This window comes from Giraffa tippelskirchi, chromosome 14, assembly GCF_054371585.1.
Source record: "Giraffa tippelskirchi isolate mGirTip1 chromosome 14, T2T-mGirTip1v1.2.pri, whole genome shotgun sequence".
Classification (NCBI taxonomy): domain Eukaryota; kingdom Metazoa; phylum Chordata; class Mammalia; order Artiodactyla; family Giraffidae; genus Giraffa; species Giraffa tippelskirchi.
Genome location: NC_137288.1, coordinates 22,548,327 through 22,571,331, shown reverse-complemented (window position 1 = coordinate 22,571,331; position 23,005 = coordinate 22,548,327). Strand labels below are relative to the sequence as shown.

At 38.4% G+C, this 23,005-nt stretch overlaps 1 protein-coding gene across 14 annotated transcripts in view; it reads left to right on the top strand.

Moving 5' to 3' along the window:
• DOK6 (docking protein 6) overlaps nucleotides 1-23,005 on the top strand; it is a 364,846-nt gene that overhangs the window by 90,710 nt on the left and 251,131 nt on the right. For 12 of the 14 annotated variants that reach the window (XR_014074854.1, XM_081562684.1, XM_081562696.1 and 9 more), the window contains exon 2: nucleotides 21,866-21,973. Coding sequence is in view for 10 of the 14 variants with exons in the window: in XM_081562684.1 (XP_081418810.1) it covers nucleotides 21,866-21,973 (108 nt within the window). In the remaining 4 variants the exon portion in view is untranslated. Of the gene's footprint in view, nucleotides 1-9,647; nucleotides 9,791-11,730; nucleotides 12,221-21,865; nucleotides 21,974-23,005 lie in introns of those variants that run through there. The other 2 variants (XM_081562697.1, XM_081562695.1) reach the window with 2 other exon arrangements.

Below are 23,005 nucleotides of genomic sequence, written 5' to 3'. Positions count from 1 at the left end.
TAGCTGACCTGCATGGAAACAAGCCTTGTTCATCCCTTCTTTGAATATTCTGGGTCTTGGATTTAGTTGTTTTTGAATAAATTCTGATATATTTAAGACAATCAAATTAATTTATTTAAGAGTTTGTGTGCCTAGTCCCTTCAAGACAAAAACTGGGGTAGGATAGGATGTAGTTTTTTGAATAACTTTCAGTGTGCTGATTAATGCTTTTATATACTGAAAGATGGGGGCTTTCCTGGTGGCTCAGTCCTAAAGAATCTGCCTGCAATGCAGGAGATATGGGTTCCATTCCTGGGTCAGGAAGATCTCATGGAGGAGGAAATGGCAACCCACTCCAGTATTCTAGTCTGGAGAATCCCATGGACAGAGGAGCCTGGCGGCTACAGTCTGTGGGGTTGCTGAGTTGGACATGACTGAGGGACTGAGCATGATACTGAAGGACACAGAGACTCACACAGAACGGTCTTGTCTCATTGCATTCTGAGTAGGCTGTAAGCCCTAGCTATAACTAGGGTATTTAAGATGATTTTTAGTGGAATAAAACAAATCACAATTCACTTTGTAACTAGCATATTTATAAAGCCAAAAACCAAAGTCTAGAATATAAATAGTATGTACGTGTTAACCATTACGCTTAGGAGACCACAGAGGATGAGATGGTTGGATGGCATCACCAACTCAATGAACATGAGTTTGAGCAAACTCCAGGAGACAGTGAAGGACAGGGAAGCCTGGCGTGCTGCAGTCCATGGGGTCACAATTAGTCAGACATGAGTCAGCGACCGAACAACAGATTTGAAAATGAACAGAATTGGAAAACTGCAACTGTACACCAGATTTAGTTGTTAAATACTTAACTATAGCCCCTTCTCCTCCTGCCTTCAAGCTTTCCCAGCATCAGGGTTTTTCTAATGAATCAGCTCTTCACATCAGGTGGCCAAAGTATTGGAGCTTCAGATTCAGCATCGGTCCTTCCAATGAATATTCAGAGTTGATTTCCTTTAGGATTGACACGTTTGATCTCCTTGCAGTCCAAGGGACTCTCAAGAGTCTTCTCCAACACCACAGTTCAAAAGCATCAATTCTTCGGCGCTCAGCCTTCTTTATGGTCCAACTCTCACATCTATACATGAACACTGGAAAAACCATAGCTTTGACCATACGGACTTTTGTTGACAATGTCCCTTTGTATGCAGCTTCTTTAATACTCTCAAGAGTTGTGTAGTTTTCAGTATAGAAGTCTTTCTTAGTTCTTGGTATGTGTTTTTCTAAGTATTTTATATTGCTTTACCTTTTAAACTTTATTTTCCCATTGTCAGTTACTAGTATACAGAAAAGCAGTCATTGTTATTTCAGATCTTCAGTAGAATTCCTGTTTTCAATATAGTTATTTTGTTAGTTCTTATTGTTCTTTAGACATCTCTTAGCACTTTAAAATATAAAATTATGTTATCTGAAAATACAGACAATTGTCTTCTTCCTTTCCAATGTTTATGCCTTCGGTTTACTTCTAGGCATCATTGTCCATGCCAGAGCATTTGTCTTCTGGTGAGATGACTCATCCTTGTCTTGAACCTGAATTTAGCAAAACTGAAGAGACACTGAGTAAGACAGTAAGAACTAGTTTGCAAGTTCTGCTGCTGTTAGTAGCATGTTTAACCCAGGTCTCTGGCTATGCTATATCTCTCTCTGTTCTCCAGAATTATATCTCTCTGTAACATAGAAAATAAGATACTTAATCCTATATATGAATTCACAGGTGAAAAAAAAAGTGAAAGTGTTAATCACTCAGCTGTGTCTGACTTTGTGACCACATGGATGGTAGCCTGCCAGGCTCCTCTGTCCATGAAATTCTCCAGGCAAGAATACTGGCATGGGTAGCCATTCCCTTCTCCAGGGGATCTTCCTGACCTGGGGATCTTCCTGACCCAGGGATCAAATCTGCATCTCCTGCAAAGCAAATTCTTTTTTGCTAAGCCACCCAGGAAACCTATATAGCCTATATTACTTCTATATACTATTGTACATGATGTAAGTGCAAGATGGCTGTTTTTCCAGTAGTCATGTGTGGATATTAAGAGTTGGACCATAAAGAAGGCTGAGTGCTGAAGAATTGATGCTTTTGAACTGTGGTGTTGGAGAAAACTCTTGAGAGTCCCTTGGACTGCAAGGAGATCCAACCAGTCAATCCTAAAGGAAATCAACCCTGACTATTCACTGGAAGGACTGATGCTGAAGCTGACACTCCAATACTTCATCCACCTAATGTGAAGAGCTGACTCATTAGAAAAGATCCTGATGCTGGGAAAGATTGAAGGCAAGAGGAGAAGGGGACGACAGAGCACAAGATGGTTGTTTGGCATCGCCAACTCGATGGACATGAGTTTGGGCAGGCTCTGGGAGATGGTGAAGGACAGGAAAGCCTGGCATGCTGCAGTCCATAGGGTCACAAAGAGTAGAACATGACTGAGCAACTGAACAACAACAAAATTGTATATGTTTTAGATATGAAAATTTTTCTTCATGATTGTTATTAAATGTTCATCTATGTGTGAATTTTATATATAATAAAAATTAAATTAGCCAGTCAACAAGGTACCCTGTATGAAGCACTGTATTACTGTCTCACTTTTTAATGTGAAGGTATACGGAATAAGGGGATAATACTAGCTCAAGACCAGCAGAATTAAATTCTAATTCTAAATATTTAATTACAAAGTAATGATGATTTTAGGGTAGTTATTTTGTCCCCCTTTTCTCATATATGAAATTAAAGGTAGAATCGTTTAGATGATCTCATTAGATGAATGATGTTTAAACAGACAAACATCTACTTTTTCATCCTAATAAATAAGGATTGGACAAAATTATTTTTAAATTTTGATGAAATTAATGTAAAATGTATTCAAAGTGAACCTTGTGAGAGTTTGAATATGTGAGTGTGTTCTCTGTTCAGTCCACAGCTTGGGAAAGCCATGCTCTAATTATCGTCTACATAAAGCGATTGCTCTGAGAGCCAAGACATATGGGGATTTAGATACACGTGATGTAAAATTGCCGATACATGAATGCAATCTGATATTCTCACCAGGTGCTAAGGAGTTTTGAACTCTGCCCTCTCTCATGCCAATCTGTGTTTATGGTTCTTCCCTCCGCCTCTGAAACATCTGTTGTATTTGGCCTCCGCTACTGGTTTGCTTTAGTAGCTACATTCTTCTCTCTTTTTCCCAGCCACAGTCCTTGTTCTTTCTATGTGCTTCAGTTCAGGCTCTAATTTAGCCTAACGGTGATTCTTGGCCATACCTTGCCCACATGCTGAAAATTTTTAATTGAATGCCTTGAATTTTACCTCAAGTAGCCAACTAATCTCTGGTGCATTAGGGCTTCCCTGGTGGCTCAGATGGTAAAGCATCGGCCTGCAATGCAAGAGACCCAGGTCTGATCCTTGGGTCAGGAAGATCCCCTGGAGAAGGAAATGGCAACCCACTCCAGTACCCTTGCCTGGAAAATTCCATGGACAAAGGAGCCTGGTAGGCTACAGTCCATGGGGTTGCAAAGAGTCGGACATGACTGAGTGACTTCACTTTCACTAATCCTATTAAAACAATAAATTCTAATAAAGTCTGGATTCATTCTGATTCCTATTAGAGACAGAGAAACTCCCATAACTTATAAGCAATAATATTTAGTTTCCCCAAGTTTGAGAGGGAGCAGGAACTAGAATGATGAAATGCTCTGATGTGAACCGAATAAAATTAAATTTTTCTTCTCTTAAAGTCTTTTTTTTTTTTTGCAATTTTTAAGATTAGTGTGAAGAGAATCAGTGTGAATCATCATATTGCTCACATCTCCCGTTTCCTTAACACTCTAATGCCTTCCCCCAAAGTTAGGTGTGTATGTGTGTGCTCAATTGTGTCTGACTTTTTGTGACTCCATGGAGTGTAGCTGGTCAGCTCCTGTCTGTGGGATTTTCCAGGCAAGAATGCTGAAGTGGGTTGCCATTTCCTTCATAAGGGGATCTTCTTGATCCAGGAATCCACCCTGAGTCTCCTGCATCTCCTGCATTGCCAGGAAGATTCTTTCCCACTGAACCACGTGTGTTGTGCTTAGTCACTCAGTTGGGTCCGACTCTTTGCAACCCCATGGACTGTGGCCCTCCAGGCTCCTCTGTCCATGGGGATTCTCCAGGCAAGAATATACTGGAGTGGGTTGCCATTCCCTTCTCCAGGGGATCTTCCCATCGCAGGGATCGAACACAGATCTCACACATTCCAGGTGGATTCTTTACTGTGTGAACCACCTGGGAAACCCCCATAAGTTGGATATTTGCTCCTTATTACTCTTAATCACTTTTCTTTCTTAAGGTTATGCTCGTTTTATATTTTCAATGCCACTGTAGAGCTTATATTTTCCTCTTGTTTTTTCTACACCGTTGTTAGTGAATGGAAAAGCATTTAATTACTGTATATTGATCTTGTGGTTGACTGACTTACTAAAATTATAATTTTAATTTTAAAAATTATGATGATTATGACCTGTTTTTTTAATGCAGGCAATATAATTTCTATAAACTATAAATAATGATCACTTCTATTTCCTTAATGTTTTCTTAACACTTTTATATTTTTTTCTTGATTAATGAACTTCCTAGGAGTTATATGTAACATACATGACAGTGGACATTCTAATCATGTTCTTGATTTTAAAGATGTTACCTCTGTGTTTTATTATTAGTGTCTTTACTCTTAGACTATACTAAGAAGTAAATATCTTGAGTTCTTCAGATTTCCATCCAGAAAAGAAAACAAGTTACAATGGGATCACTCAGATGAGTCTAAAATTTTCTTATGGAATTTTGGATTCTAGAATATAGTATATCAATACCTACAAAGTTCTGAGTGATAGGAAATGTTATCCAAAAAATATTGTATTAGTACTTGGCCAAATTATTACCCAAATGTCAGTGGTACGGACTTATATTTTTAAACATGAAATGTAAAGTTAAAAAATAGATAAATAAACTAATTAAAAAAAAAAAAAGAAATGTCTTAGGAATTATATAACACCTAGAAAGAATTCTTGAAAAATAATAATGAAGTACAAAATCCTGCCAAACAATAAATGGAGATGTCATAGAAAAGGACCAGTGCCAGATGCAATAGCTACATAATTACACAATGTCTGTAAGTCTCACAGAATCAGGCATTTACCATGAAATTCAATCCAGCCAAATAGTCAATGAATATAAAGAGGACATGTGACAATATTCAAGTATGTAAGAATTCAAGGAACTACACTTACAAATCTTTCTTAGAACAAAGAACTTGGCAATAAAATCAGGCCCACTGAAAACTGCATGGGAATAATTAACTCAGGAATAGAGAATCTATGGTAAGAGAATTTAAATAGTATTAGTACATTTATCTGTAGATAATTTATTCAGTTATTACCAAAGTGCAAATTAAATGCCATACAATTTGATATGTAAAAATATGACTAATGAAATACAACGTGCTAAATATATGACTTAGCAACTGAAGAACAACAAAATATATATAGTTAAGACAGAAAAGTAAAATGAATATTTTGCTATTATTAAATTAGATATAGTTTTATTAAACATCTCATTTTGTAAAATTATCTCTGACTTCATTGAAAGAATGTATATAAAATCTTGGTCATTTAATTAGTTATTCCTGATAGCTAGAAGACTTTCTGTCTTCTGTGCACTTTTATACTATTTGAAATTTTTATAATTATTATAGATGTTATTTTATAAAAATTATCACATCAATATTCTTAATCATTCTTAACCTTGAACAATAAATGGTAGAGATACAGCCTGTGTAGTCACATGTTAAAATATCCACAATAAATCATGATGTTTTTTGTTTTAAAAGACTCTTAAGTGACTAAAGAACTAAAGTTACTTAGTTCAGCTTCATCTTATAGGAGAGAATAAGTAACCTCAAGTGGTTCAGAAAGCTGTCCAGTATCACTTAGCTAGTTAATGATTGTGTGAATGAGGGACCAATTTCATATATCTTAAATTAATTCATCAAAATTGCCATACAGACAAAAGAATATACACATTAACATACAAGAAAGAAGTATTATTTAAATCCTATTCAAGTAATCACAGATAAAGTGATTCGTCAGATGATTTCAGTTTGATTTTGTAAAAGACTTGCTTCCTGCCGCTGATGTTGCCTGCTTAACTCCATCTCTCTCTGACCAGCTTTTCTTCCTCCAGCCTTTCTTCTCAGGCTGCATCAAATGCTCCTCTTTGTCTCAGTACACTGAGAGCATCACTACTGTGGTGCTTTCTTCAATGATTTGGAATTAGTCTTTGCATGCTGGTCTCCCCCACTGGACTGCATGTTCCTTCAAGCCAGGATCCATTCATTATTGCATTGGCCAGTGCCTAGTACAATAGCTTATAGTCAGTGTTCTGTGAATATTTATTGAGCTGATTTGCATTTAAGGATCTATACTCTCAGATAATTATTGAGCACTTAATATGGATAGGGGTTCCCTGATGGCTCAGATGGTAAAGAATCTACCTGCAGTGCAGGAGACCTGGGTTCGATCCCTGGGTTGGAAGGATCCCCTGGAGAAGGGAATGGCAACCCATTCCAGTATTCTTGCCTGGAGAATCCCATGGACAGAGGAGCCTGGAGGGCTACAGTCCATGAGGTCTCAAAGAGTCAGACATGACTGAGGAGCTAACACTATTATGAATAAGTTACACTGATAAAGAGTTGGATTATTCCTTTATGTCTTGTTGTTCAGTCACTAAGTCATGTCCAACTCTTTGTGACCCTGTGAACTGCAGCTTGCCAGGCTTCCCTGACAGTGAAGGCTTCCCTACACTATCTCCCAGAGTTTGCTCAAACTCATATCCATTATGTCCTTTACATCTAGAAGGCTGTTAATTTTATACAAATATGCAGACTTATATTCCTGTTCTGATTTTATGCTTTTGAATAAGAATAATTTATGACTGCTATCTGGCAAATACATTTCAGAGACATCATCAGTGGTTGCCAGGCCAAGATGCCAATGAAATCTCTTTTGCAGAGGGAATTCTCTCTGCTTCTGTATGATTTTTTATAGCAGTACATCTTAAAATGGCATTTACAGTAAAGTCCAAGGTGTCTAAGATGTATCAGAGATAGAGCTTCTAGTAAAAATAAGCTCCTTAGAAGCTTTTTGTGTTATTATATTTTTAGAGGAATGATTGAAGGATTTTTCATAAGGACTTGTATCGAAGCAGAGATTTTAAAATAAACCTGCTATGTTCGATTTGATTTTACTGTTGTGACATATGACAGATACTGTGAGGTTACAGGGCTGTCATTATTTTTTTGAAAACTAGTTAAGTACGCTCTTTTCCCAGGTATCTTATTGGTTGGAAAAATACATTTTGACAGTAGAAATGTTATTTTGATGTATGAGAACCTAAGTGGAAGATAAATATGAAAAGAGTGAGGAGACAGATAAGCAAATCCTGTAACATTTACATTATAGCAGAGACCACCGTGGACCTGCTGTCTCATTGTTAGTGTCATTTCTTTCATGCAGGCTACACATTGCCTTTTATTTTCCCCCAGAGGACTAGTTAAAATAGACACCTTAGAAGATTTCTCTTCTACTTCATCATCCCTTATACTCCTACTGTCTTAATTACTGAATATTAGCTCTTCAGTTACTCCTGTTCCCTTTCTGATTGTCTTCCTGGGAATTCCTTTCCTCCATTCTCTTCTATTATTTTTTGCATATTTAAATTTTTTAGTTTGTATCAGAGTACAGTTGATTCACAATGTTTTGTTAGTTTCAGATGTACAGCAAAGTGATTCAGTTACACATGTACCTGTTCTATTCTTTTTCAATTTGTTTTCCCATTTAAGTTGTTACATAATATTGAGTAGAGGTCCCTGTGCTCTACAGTAGGTCCTTGTTGGTTATCCATTGTAAATGTAGCAGTGTGTACCTGTCCATCTTAAACTCCCAATCTATCCCAGTTCCTGCTCTTCCCCTTTATCTCTATATATACTTTTAATTGAGGAACAATTGACATAGGCGGGAGAAACATCAGCAGATATGCAGATGATACCACTCTAATGGCAGGAAGCGAAGAGGAACTAAAGAGCCCTTTGATGAGGGTGAAGGAGAAGAGTGAAAGATCTGGTTTAAAACTAAATATTAAAAAAGGTAAGATCATGGCATCCGGCCCCATTACTTCATGGCAAATAGGAGGGGAAAGGTGGAAGTAATGACAGATTTCCTCTTCTTGGGATCCAAAATCACTGCAGATAGTGACTACAACCATGAAATCAGATGATTGCTTCTCGGTAGGAAAGCTCTGACAAACCTAGACAGTGTGTTGAAAAGCCAAGACATTATTCTGCCGACAGAGGTCCGTATAATCAAGTCTCTGGTCTTCCCAGGGGTCATGTATGGTTGTAAGAGCTGGACCATAAAGAAGGCAGAGCGCCAAGGAATCAATGCCTTCGAACTGTGGCGCTGGAGAAGACTCCTGAAAGCCCCTTGGACAGCAAGGAGATCAAACCAGTCAATCATAAGGGAAATCAACCCTGAATACATGTTGGAAGGACTGATGCTGAAGCTGAAGCTCCAGTATTTTGGTCATCTGATGCAAACAGCCGACTCACTGGAAAAGTCCCTGATGCTGGGAAAGATTGAGGGCAGAAGGAGAAGGTGTCAGAGATGAGATGGCTAGATGGCATCACCGATGCAATGGACACGAACTTGGGCTAACCCTGGGCGATGGTGAGGGACCTGGAAGCCTAGCATGCTGCAGGGCGACTGAACAACAATAGTCAACATATAAGATTGTATTAGTTTAACAATGATTTTGATATGTGTATATAGTTTGCAAAGAACTATCAAAACTAGTTTAGTTAGCATACACCACCGCACATAGTTACAAGCAAATTTTTTCCTATGTTGAGAGTTTTTAAGATCTATTCTCTTAGCAACTTTCAAATGTACAGTACAGTGTCTCCATTTCCCTTTAAATGTCTGGCTTCCCCTTCTTCCTTTTTCCCCCTATTCTTTCTCTCCCCTCCCCCATGCAACTTGTTGTCCTTGGTCCTCTAAGATTGTAGACAGTTTGTTTGAGCCTCAGTTGCTTCATCTGTAATATGGAAATAATAGGGGTCATTACCACACAATATTGGTGTGAGGGTTGAGTGAGAGAGCGCTTAACATAAGAAAATAGGGAACTGAATGTCAACTATTGTTAGAAGTAAAGCCAACTAAGAGACCTCCATGCCTCAGGCATTTCCTCATCAACCTACTCTGCACCCCACTGCCAGAGTCAACCATTCTAAAATGCAAATGTGACTGTGGAGCCTCCATTGGCTGCCCATATCAGTTTTCTTTTAGCAGTCAAAATATGTCTATGAAGCTTTAAACCCTTGTTGATCATATTTTAATATTCCTTACCAGGGAGGTAAGGAATATTAGTGCCCCATAATTCATGAATTGAGAAGTATCTCTCCCACCCTCATCTTGGTAGACCATACCCATCAATCCTGTGGTAGAACCTATTATTAAAGTTCTTTTTTGCAGTTCTAGTGTTTCTTTATGGAGTTCCAAGAACATGTGGCAGAATATTCTTCAGTTTCTTTCTTCCTCTTGCAAAAGACACGTGTATGATAAAAGCAAGGCATTTCTCCACACATAAACATAGCCTGGAGATATTTTCAGTAAGAACGTGGAAAGCTGTCTTACCCCATTTTGTAAATGTACTACAGTGTATTTGGTAAGTTCTTATCAACAGGTATTGTGGTTACTTTGCTATTACCAGCAACCCTGCAATATATCATTTATCTACATAACACTGTTATGAATGTGAATGAATTGATGGTGTAAAATTTAGAATGAGAGAATGCTGGGTCAAAGTCATGGATGCAAATTTGATACTTTTTTTTTTCAAATTTAAAATGTTTGTTATCCTTTCTGTATTTATTTGAGGTGCCACCTTTATCGTCACTTTTATTAAAAGTCAAGATTGCTGCTGCTGCTGCATGATTGAAGTGATGCCCCACATGTTGAATAAAGAGAAAAAGTCAGGTTAAACCACAAAATTCAAATAACACTAAACCAAGAAAAGAGCATCCAAATCTAATTATGTAGCTGTAAACAGAAAGCCAGAACATTTTTTAAACAGTAGCTAAAATTAAATTAGGGTAAATGAGAGACATAAAAATGTAAAGTAGAAAAAAAAAGTGTAAAGTAGATAAGAAACATTGTGTACATTTTGCAAAGAAATTAATTTTCTTTTCTGAATAAAAAACCTCTCACTTAAGACATTTCACTTCAAAACAAGCTTTATACATTTGCAATCAGTCACCCTTTAAGCTATTTCTTCCCTGGACTTTCCATCTCATGAAGCTTTCATGTCTTTTTCATGCTATGAGGAAACAAGCTTCTGTTCAGCTACTGAGTGTGGATTAACGCCTAAGGCTTCAAGGAACCCATACTTTCAAAACCATTTAGTTTAGATCTTAATACTTTCTTTATTCTTGATATTTTTTAAAAAAAATATCACTTATTTCTGCACAAGATTTGTGTTATTAAAATGAAAGGATACAAAGGTTGTTCAAATGGATATTTTCAAAACAGTCTGTTTGGGAGGCAAACATTTATTTATAACTAAGCACTTGGATTGAAGAGTTCTTCATGGGTTTACTGACAAGCAAGCCCGGTGTTGCCTGTAGGTTTTGTAGGCTTTAGAAGAAGGAAAGTCAATTTCAGATCCTTCTTCTTTTCACTCTTCTTTTATTATCTTTTTTTTTTTTTGTCTCTCTCATCAGTTGAGTTTTTAGACGTTAAATGTTGTAGCTGTGCTGAAGTTTTCTGTTTATCAGAATAAGTGGGTAATTCTTCCTCACTGGCTGGTTTCCAGCCCTTGAGAGCAAGGACTGTCAACAACAAAATAGTATATTAACAAGCTCTGTCATATAATTGGAAGTGTTAGGCTTTATAATGTTTCATACATGACATTTTATACTATCCTGCAAAATGTGAAATATAAAAACAGTAATTAATGTTGTTAATAAAGGTATACAGATATAGTTGATATATTAAAGTTTTTGATTGGAAGGATTTACATTAACTTTAAGATATATCATGCGTGCGTGTGAGCTAAGTTGCTTCAGTCAAGTCCATCTCATTATGACTGTAGCCCACCAGGCTCCTCTGTCCATAGCATTCTCCAGGCAAGAATACTGGAGTGGGTTGCCATTTCCTACTCCAGGGGATCTTCCCAACCCAGGGATAGAACCCACATCTCTTACATCTTAACCTGCATTGGCAGGCGGGTTCTTTACCACTAGCACCACCTGGGAAGCCCAAGATATGTCATATGCAGTACACATATGAAAAAGAGAATTTAATGATGAGTAACTACTGACCCTACAATCTGGAATTTCTTAAAGATCATTACAGAACTTCTCTTACAACTGACATTTTCATAATTCTTTAAGTTCATTACTAAATCTGGCAGCTATATATGGCGGACTGAAATGAAACTATTAAGGGAAGCACACTGACTGATACCTCCGACCCTGGCCAGGCACCATAGTAACCGTTCCTGTGAGTTACAGGACAGGAGGTCCTGGTAAGGAACACAGAACTCTCAAGCCACCCCCAACTGGAAGAATTTGGGAAAGATCAAAAGGTGACGTCACATAGCCTGTCAGCTCCCAGAATCCTCCTCGCTGGCATCCACCTTGGCGAGAGATGCAGGCGCCACTAGGAAGGCCCCTGAGTCAGAGTGATTGGCCAGAGACGACCCGGAAACTGACCCCATCACCATAAAACCCAAGAGCATGAGCCACGTGACAGAGCAGTCCTCGGGGCACCGTACCCTCTGGCTCTCCGCTCCTCAGGCGCCTTTTCCCAGTGAAGTCTCTTGCTTTGTCAGCATGTGTGTCTCCTCGGAAAGTTCATTCACAAATGTTAGACAAGAACCCCCTTTCGGGCCCTGAAAGGGCAATGAGTACCTTCAGGTATAATCAAATTTGTTACCAGAAAGCTCCTGTCTGTTGTCAGTTGAAACCTTCCTATACATTCCTCATTTGAAACCAACATCTGAATAGCACCATTACGTTTAAAAAACAGTGGATTACGAGAGGCATGGAATAATTTTATTCTGGGTTTAAACTTTTTATTCAAGACAATTCAAGAGGTATGTAGACTTAAGTCAGGTTGATACACCAATTTGAAACAAGTAATGGAAACGTGTTTGCTGATTCAACATTTTAAGTATATTGCACTTTACAGTTTTAATGAGGCAGTAAGTGTTCAAAAAAGCACTGGGTGTTGAATCAACATTGAATGAGTCTGCAAATTTATGTCCAGAAACTGAAGTAAGAGACTGTTTTCACAAGGAGGATATAGTTTAATGGTGAGAAGTTATTCTTAGAAGTGTGGGAAGCATCCATTTTGCAGAAGACTGCAGTTTTTAACTTTGTTCAGAACAGTTTTGGTAGCACAGTTGTTTAAATATTGTGTTAAACAGCATATCTAAAACTAAACTCATTTCTTAGGTTTTGTGACAGTTGCATAAATGCCATCATTCACGTAACTATCTAGGTATAAAAACTTAGATATATCTTTAATTCTTCACTTGTATTAAGTTTATTATGAAGTTCACATTTTTCCTGTGATGTTTTTCATCTTGGATTTCATCTCCTCTTTCTCTGCTGCCCTTAGCAGTGGCTGAGTTCTCATCTCCTCTGGTGTGAATGTACTGATTATCTAAAGAAATGATTCTATTGTCATCTGATCCCTGGGTTGAAAAGATCCCCTGGAGTAGGGAATGGCATCCTGCTCTAGTATTCTTGCCTGAAAATTCCATGGACAGAAGAGCCCGGTGGGCTACAGTCCCTGGGATCGCAAAAAGTAGGACACAACTGAGCTACTGAGGACACCGTTATATAAACCCTGCTATTGATCTAATATTTTAAAAATATTAGTCCCATAATATCACTCCCTTAATAAAACCGTTGACTCCGTTTTCTGCTTCATGAAATGAAAACTGCCTTTGACTTTTAAGGTCTTCTGCCATTTGTGTTTATATCCTTTATTTCTTTCCTAAGGGGGTGTGTGTATGTGAAACTGTTGACTCCATTTTCTGCTGCATGAAATGAAAACTCTCTTTGGCTTTTAAGGTCTTCTACCATTTGTATTTATATCCTTTATTTCTTTCCTAAGGGCGTGTGTGTGTATGTGTGTGTGTGTGTTTTCCTCAATTCAGCCCATTCTTACTACATCACAGGAGCCTCTCGTTTTTGGATTTTGCCCACAGATTTTGGGATGGTGCAGATAAAGGGGAAAATTAATGACAGCACCAAGATCCGAAGCTTATGTGACTAAAAATATGGTTAACATGTGGAGGAAATTAAAAAAAAAAAAAAAACCCGAAAGGAGAAGTAAAATGAAGAGGAAATATTTTGAGCTTTGGTTTGCATGTTTGACTTGTATTTTCTTAGCCACGTAGTAACTGAGTCCGTAAAGCAGAAGCATACAGGTCGTACCTGGGAGTCGAGTTTTCACTTACAGTAGTGTTATGACTCTACAGCTGACTGATGAAAATAAAACACCATCAATTTCCAAAAACTAAGTTGATAGAGCCAAAGAGTTACTCTGATTTTAGATAAACTAAAAGCCAGAAGACATGGTTCTTTCCTGGAGATTTTGAGTAAAGAGCAAGGATATTTTGTTCTGTATCATGTCTGAAAGTGGGGAGCAAGAAGAGAGTAATTGTAGATACCCTTCCAGTGCTCTAATGGTTTCTAAAAATTGCCCTCTGCTTGGGTTACTGTGCCCCAGGTCTGTTCTACAACTGGTTTTCATTCTCATGATAATGATGACAATTTCACACTCTCCACCTAAAACTTGGTGCTGCTGTGAAGCGTTTCGTTTCTGGCTGTGACTCTAAACCATGTGTGTATTCTCTCCGAGCATTTCATGGATGGCCTGGTAGACAAATGCAGTAGAGAGAACTATGTATATTTGGGCGGAAAACAAAAAACAGTTGGCCTCCACAAAAATTGGCAGTGGTGAGACTTGGGGGAATCATCGTTTGCTTTTTGTGAATTTCTGACTGTTCTTCTGGATTATTAAGATAAAGAGAAAGCAAGACAATAGAAACAGAAAAGATGAACATACTTATCTTGGACTTTACAACCATGAAATGAGAAAAAATGAGATATACATATTTCACTGTTAACAGATAGCAATATTTATATTTTGCATCTAACAATGGTGAATGGTGCAAAGTTTTGAGTAAACAAAATTGGTGAGAACTTTCTCTTTTAAAATTGAACTTAAATTATGCTCCAAGGAGAAAGGAAAGAAGTTTTTAATTTCTTTGTCCTGTGGTTTATATTTAAATAGATGAGTGTTTACATAGAGCTTGAGGCATATTTATGTATATTATTTATATACATATGTAAACTGAGATTTTAAAAGGCAAATAGATGTAAGGGCAAATGCATTTATATATAAACATAAATGGATAGCCATATACACTGCTTCCTCTCATCCTTAATGACCTCTGCTTTTTACAGTCAAATATTATATAATCTAAAACAGAAATGGCCAGTAGAAGTATTTTTAAAATACTAAAATATTAATGAAAACAACCTTTGAATTAGTGATATGAATTCTTATATTTTATGAGATATTAGCTTTTTGCTAAATTAAGTTACAGATAAAAATAAATGTATTTAGACTTATGGATATTTAAGGAAATGTATCTACATCTTCACATCCCCAGAAATATACTCTGCTTTTTTACACTGTGGGCTGCTTGAAAGTGTTAGTTGCCCAGTCTTGTCTGACTATTTGGGACCCCATGAACTGCAGCCCACCAGGCTCCTCTGTCCATGGAGTTCTCCAGACAAGAATACTGGAGTGGGTTGCTGTTCCCTTCTCAGGGAATCTTCCTGACGGGATCAAACCGAGGTCTCCTGCATTGCAGGCAAATTCTTTACTGTCTGAGCCACCAGGGTGCCCCTTATAACACCTTTAAAGTTACCTTTGGCTCACCTCTTTTCATTGCTTTTGTATTCTTAAGTATTTCTAATCAGTTCACAGGTGGAGAAAAACCCTTTGGGTTTACATTTATCAGAGAGCCAGTGCATTTGTTTCAGGGAACTCAGTAGGCTGTGAACTATATCCAGAGTTGCAAATGTATACAAAGGAGAACTTACAGTGGCTATACTTGATTCTAGTAGTCTATTCTCCAGACATCCAGAAACCACAGGACTGTAGACACTGCAGTTGACAGCTGCAGGTCTGACAGTTAGAGATGACATGTGCCTTGAAAAATCTAGGCATTTAAAAGAAATCAACCTGAAATGCCTAATATTTCTGACCCTGTACCTCTGTTTTTTCACTTTCATTCTGTTTGTGACTTTCGTTTAATTTATAATCCTAAATTTACTTAGACTTCAGTTTAAGAACATCCACTATAACTTAGAGAAAGAGTGGATGAATCTGACTGAATTCTTAAAGCCAAGATCCTTCCTGACCTGGCTCTCCCAATATTTTTCTTATTTCCTACAATCCTTTCTGTGGTTCACTGCCCTCCACACTGGCTCCTTGCAGTTCTTGGAATAATAGTTCAGGCAGGCTCCCTCATTAGGGCATTTGCTCTTGCAGTTTTGACTTACTGAAGCACTTTTTCCCCAAATGTCTGCATCACCCTTTGTCTCACTTACTCCACTGCTGAAATGTGGGCTGGTGGGTGAGCCTTCCCTCACCACCCCTCCACAGCACTTAGCACGACTGAAAAATACTATTTACAAATGCACTTATTTATCTGCCATCATCTGGCTACCCAGTTGAATGAATGTTCCAAGAGGCAAAAACTCTGTTTCCATAAGGGCAGAAAGTTGTGTGTTTTTGGTTATTGTTACTGTTATAATTTTAATCTGTATTTTTTTTTTTACTACTATATCCAGGGAACAAAGAGCTCTCAAGTATTTTTTGAATGAATGAATGGTTGAGACTGATTCTAATATTGGTATATATTTGACAGCAATTAAATATAAGCCAGTATTGAAAGTTCATATCCCTATTGAAAAGATAGCTGAAGCTAAACTCATCTGTGCATTAAGCTTAATCCTGTGTATTAACTGTTTTTGCAAAAACACAGTGTGTCTTTCATAGTACCATATACATTTTGTGAGAGGACAAAGACCCAGAACTAAGTAATTGAATTTACTCATAGCATGAGCCTGCAGTAACTATTCCAGAATGGGCTTTACTTATTTGGTTGTTTATTTGTTGTCTTGATATATTCATCTTATATGCAGTTATAAGTAAACAATTGAATTCTATACCCCAAGTTATCATGTATATAGTATCTTGCTTTCAGAAGGGAAAACAAATATAAGATGCTCTGGATATGCCACTGTCTTCTGTATTCTCTGAAATCCCCAGAAATGAAATTTCCATCACTCCATTTAGGGCAGTGGACCCTCACATTTGACAGCTTCTATAATGAAAAATTCTCTCAAGTGTTTTAACCAAAATCCTACCTGAAGTGCAGAGTTCATTAGGTCACCATCTTGTGATGGAATAGCCCATTAAATCCAACTTTTAGTCAAGTTAAATCTTAGGAATGGATTCTGGGTAAGTAGCATCGTTATGGCTAGGAACTCCAGCCAAGAAATCAAGCTGTCTACATGACAGTGAGTCTTAAATGGAAAAAGGATGCCCTTTGTGTAAAATCATCTTGGAGAGGAGACAGCATGAAAGAAACGAGATTGCTATGAGGTAAGAGGCTTTTCATCAGGTGGCAGGGAAACCAGAGGGTATTTGACTATGGCAAGCTGGCTGGCTGGCTAATGCAGTAGAAAACTGAGACGTGGAGCAGTTTTGTATCCGGGGGATTCCCACACTCCTGGCCTCAACATGGAATTTTCTAGAAGGAAAACCTGAAGGGTACCCAGGAGCCTGTTTGGTGAGACAACTGGCATGTTTAGGAGATAGCTCTGAATGAGATGGTGAAATGGGTTAACTCCCCAGGAGAGAATGAAGCAGCATCATGAACAGCAATGGCAGGCATGTCTTCCGAGAAGGGACAGGACTCATGAGAAGGTGAATCTTCCTGCAGGCAATTAGTCCTGTCGCTAACCATCCAAATGGTCCCTGCATGTTCGCATACCCTTGAAAAGCCAAGCAGTGTCTGTCTGCCCCCGCTGCTAATGAAGGGCAGTGATGTATGTCCTGTCTCATGGAACAAAAATAAAAATACCTATTTAATTGGGGTGGATCTTTTTCATGCACTTGAAAAATAAGCAGAAGAAGACCTATTCCTTTATTTTTTCTTCTCAGAGGAGTGATTTCCTGGAGGTCTAAGTGTTAGTTGCTCAGTCATGTCTGATTCTTTGTGACCCCATGGACTGTAGGCCGCCAGGCTCCTCTGTCTGTGGAATTCTCCAGGCAAGAATACTAGAGTGGGCTGCTATTTCATTCTCCAGGGGATCTTGCTGACCCAGGGATGGAACCCGAGTCTCCTGCATTGCAGGCGGATTCTTTACCACTGTGCCACAAGAGCTTACAGCCCTCCTGTACTAAAGCAGTCATTTTTGCTGCTCATCTCCAGAATTTTGCCAACATAATCAAATCAGGCATCAGCTGTAGGGCCTAAAGCAGAGCATAGCACGCTTTTGAAATCCTGTTGGTAAAGAGGAACAGAGAGGTGATTTCCTCATGCTCCCATGAATTGCGTGTTTCTTGAAGGTGGCTTTCAGAGTGCTGACTCATGCTGAATTTGACTTCACATTGACACAGAATGGCACTTGCAAATTCTCAGCACCAAGTCCCTTTATATTATCTGACTCCCATCACAAAGCAAAATGTTTTGAAAAAAACATAAGACAATAAAAGCCAAAAATGAAACCCTCTGCATTTATTAGCATTTATTAAATAATTTAAAAATCAAATAAACATCAAAATATAACTAGTCCACAGTCATGATAATTCATACTATTTTTCCCAGTAAATTATTTTATTTTAATCACTTTATTGTGATACTTTCATTAGACTTTTGAAATATCAAAAATGATTTTATTGAGATAAACAGAAATTGAGGAACTTTTTGCAAAATGCCTGACCAGTAGTCTTCCATACCGTCAGGGTCATAAAAACTAAAAAAGCTGAGAAACTATCAAAGATCAGAGGAGACTAAGGAGACAAGGGAGGAGACAGGAAGCCCAGGCGGCACAGTGGTAAAGAACCCGCCTGCCAGTGCAGGAGACGTAAGAGACACAGGTTCGATCCCTGGTTGGGAAGATCCCCTGGAGGAGGAAATGGCAACCCACTCCATTATTCTTCCCGGGGAAATCCCATGGATAGAGGAGCCTGGAGGGACCGTGGGGTCTCAAAGAGCCAGACACGGGTGAGCACTGTCCACACACAAGGAGACAGGAGACTGAGTGCAACATGGTGACCTGGCGGTGGTTTAGTTGCTAAGTCATGTCTGACCCTTTTGAGACCTCACGGACAGACTTCACTGTCCATTGGATTTCCCAGACAAGAATAGTGGAGTAGTTGCCATTTCCTTCTCCAGAGACCTTCCCAACCCAGGGATCAAACCTGTGTCTCCTGCATTGGCAGGCGGATTCTTCAACTCTGAGCCACCAGGGAAACCCTGGACTGGATCCAAAGCAGAATAGGACATCGGTGGAAAAGACTGATGATTTCTGAAAAGAATCTGTATTTTCGATAATAGCATTTTACCAATGTTTATTTCTCAGTTTTAGAAAAATATATCATGTTTATTGAGGATGTTAATATTAGGAGAAGTTGGGTAAAATCTTTTACATTTTTGCTAATGTTTTATAAATCTAGAATTATGCCAAAGCAAGAAAATAATAACTTGAGGGCCTTTGCTTGATAAACAGTCTATTACATCAGGTCTTTAACAATCAGTTTTATCTATATGTGGTTGCCTGTTAATGTAATAGCAAAGAGATAAGATCTGTTTTTCCTTATTATCCATTATCAGATTTGTTCTATAGCAATATCAAGTGCCTAAATGGAAATACTTATGCTTTCTTACAATGTTTATCTCTCTCTTTAGCAGAAAATAGTGTTGTCCCATAACACTGGGACACTGCAGTCAGTATATTTGTGTATTTCCAGAACATTACAAGACTTCATTTGAACATCGCCATGGTTCCTGAGCAATAAAGTGCACAGGGTGCAGGGAAAATAATTCTTCTGTAGGAAAGAACAGAAACTGTATTACCAGAGTTTCGAGTCTCAGTTCCATTCAAATAGGATCTTTCTACCTCAACTAGAATTCCCAATCCACTAAAAATAATCAAGAGATAAATACTAATAATCTATATATGCCCTACTAATAATCTATATATGTCCCACTTTGCAAATGATATGTTTATCTACTTCCAATCTCTCAAACTTCTACTCAGATTCATGTAACTGTTTTGACTTTCACAGTACTACTATACTACTACTCTGCTAATAAAACAAAATCTGGAGAAGTATCTGTCTTAGTCATTGTGGGCTGCCATAATGCAGTACCTTAGACTGAGTGACATAAACAACAAACATTTATTTTTTTCACAGTTCTGGGAGCTAGAAGTCCAAGATCAAGGGCCAGGGGGGTCAGGTTCTGGGGAGAGCCCTCTTCCTGGCTTGCCCACAGCCACCATCTCACCACATGCCCACATGACCTCTCTGGGAGGGCATGGAGAGAGGTCAGGCTCTCTGGTGTCTTATCTTGGTGGTGATGGTTTAGTTGCTCAGTCATGTCCTACTCTTTGCAACTCCATGGACTGTAGCCCGCCAGACTCCTCTGTCCATGGAATTTTCCAAGCAAGAATATTGGAGTGGGTTGTCATTTCCTTCTCCAGGGAATCTTCCTGGTATCCAACCTGAGTCTCCTGCCCTGCAGGTGGTGTCCTGCAGGCACATTCTTTACATAAGGACATAAACCATAAGGACACTAATCCTGTCCTGAGGGCCCCACCCTCAAGATCTCATCTAATCCTAATTACCTCCCTAGGGGCCCCACCTCCAAACCATCACACTGGGGCTGAGGAATCCAACAAACCATATGCTGATATCATATTACTATCAACATTTATATTACCTCTTTTAATGTTTTACTTTGGGATGGAGATTAGTACCGGGTCAACAAATAAAGAACTAGAATTTAGCCTGTGGAGCGCAAGCATGTAGAAAGAACAGCTGGAGCTCTGAAAGCCTTAACTCCTTGTTTCCAGGGAGGGGTTAGGAGACTTGTGATGGGAGGAGACACATCTCCGCCTTGTGGAGAAGAGATGCGGTCATGTGTGCTGGAAGCCCAGGGCTGCCCTTCATTCACTTTGCGAAGCCACCAGGAAGGAGCTGGAAAAGCTGGCAAGAATAAAGTGAAATTGTATATTTGAATCGTTATTCTATTTATTCTGCGTTTATGATGAAAGGTCTTCATGTGACTGTTCTGAGTGCCTTTGAACAGGATAAAGACTGTCTTCTAGTGAAAAACAAACAATGCACACTCCAGAGGAATTACAGTATCTGGCCTGTTAGTTCCCAGGTGGCGCTAGTGGTGAGGAACCTGCTTGCCAATACAGGAGACATAAGAGATGCCGGCTCAATCCCTGGGTCAGGAAGATCGCCTGGAGAAGGGCATGGCAACCCACTCCAGTATTCTTGCCTGGAGAATCCCATGGATAGAGGAGCCTGGAGGGCTACAGTCCATAGGGTTGCAACGAGTCATACGCGACTGAAGCAACTTAACCTGCACATGCATAGCCACTTTGCAGTTTAAAGAAATAAATAGAAAGGAAATAGAGTGATCTGACTTTCCAGCTATAGGGAATGTTAACTCCCGTAAAAATATGCATTTCTATAAAACTTTGAAATAGGAAATTTGTATTTCTGGACCTCTTCAGTGGTTGAAAAGGAGACTCCTTTAATTGCTTTGCCTTAAACATGCCTGTGGAGGGAGGGTGATAAAGTGGGCATGAACTGATAGTGTAAGAATCAGTCCTGTAAAGTCAGGAGGAAGTCCAGAGAGAAGGGCCTGTGTTTGTGTAATACATAGCCCTATTTTTTTTTAACTAAAGCTGAAGAGATGTTTGTTCAGACAGATGTATGTTCAAATCCTGATACTTTAAACTATCTTTATCCTAAAGTGCTGACAACCTCATATAGTGAATATGAGGATTAAATGTGTCTAAATATTTTAATTTATTTAAAATTTATTTTAAAATGCCTATTGTGTCAATAAGAATTTAATAAATACTAGTTGCTATGAAAATATAAAAGGGTGAAACAGATGTGTTCATTATAAAAAAATATTTCTCTTTCATTTTCTAAAGTAATATATGAGCATTTGGGTTTTTAAAAATTAATAGTACCAGATAAGTTAATTTTTAAATGTGATGTCTTTCCAAAGATAGGAAATCGAGCATTATGAAGTGCTTAAGTTAGTAAATTGTTACTTCATGATCACGGAAAACAGAATTGTGTGTCACTAGAATGGTAAGAGTTTTATATGGTGTTGATACCCAGATGATTTAATTAGACTGAAGAGGATTGGAACCAGTGCACTGAAAATCTCACAACACAAAATTTTTTCATATAAAATTTTACATTTAATATTGTTTTAAAGTTTTGCTGATATTTGAAAGAATAACATGCCTATGATCCCAATTTTTTCTCTCTATAAAATAAGTGCATTTAAAACAATTTATTCCCACTGGGTTAATTGAATAGATAAACCCCTGATGCTACTAAACGCATGCAAAAAGAAAGATAATAAGATTCCCTTATTTCCTTTCAGATTTTCAGACGATGCTGGTTGGTTTTCAAGAAGGCATCTAGTAAAGGACCCAGAAGGCTAGAAAAATTTCCCGATGAGAAGGCAGCATATTTCAGGAACTTTCATAAGGTAAGTCACGGTCTCTGGAATCTCTGGGGAATAACTGGACCCTTGGCAACAACTGTGGAGACATTTCTTTTGATAGATGAAATCTGCAGAGGCCAGAATGCATGGCCAGGATAAAACGTCCCTGTGCTGATAAAATGCAAAAGTTATTTTTCTCCTTTATTTTAATCATCTGCTGTAAATGCCAGTGGCACCTCTGCAAAATGAAAGGCTCATTTTTATTGCTACTTTGCAAAATGAGATGCCTCATAACTCAACCAGATCATTTCCCAAGGTGCTGAGTAGGCATTTTCCCTCTGTTCAGGTTAATTGTGCGTTTGTTACTTTGATTTTAACTGTGGGCAATGTTTAGGAGATAAAACTTTTGAGGCTGGTGTGAGCAGTGTTAATGACACTGTTAATGTACAAGGCACTTGCTGTTTACAACTTAACAAGAAAGCAATCGTTGTGCATGCTGATATGTAGAGATGTGGCATAAATCCTATGAGTCAAATATCAATTTCCTAAAAATATGTGAGTATGAGTTGAAAGTTAAAGTATGTGAGAAATCGCCGTAGAATGATACTGAATGTGCTGCTGAAAGTTATCTCTGGTGATAATGTCAAAACGAGTTAGGTATTTGATAGTGACGTGGAGGATTCATGATCAGAATGAAGAACTGTGGAGCAGCGTTGCTTTTTGACAGAATGCCCACATAAGCTCAGGAAAGACTTTAATTCCTTCACGGCGGTAACATAGGATAAGTTACCCTGAATAATGTAATGGGTCTGTGGAGTTTATTTTATGTGATATATAGTTTTAATTTCTTCTTTTATTAAAAAATAGAGTGTGTTCAAGGGATGAGGAGGGTGGCAGGAATAAATAAGCACAGCACCAAGGATTTTTTGTGAAGGACACGGAAGCCCTGGCTTGCTGCAGTCCTTGGGGTCGCAAAAGTTGGGCACAACTTAGCAACTGAACAACAAAGGTTTTTAGGAGAGTGAAACTACCCTTTATTATCCTATAGCGGTGAACGTATGTCATTATACATTTGTA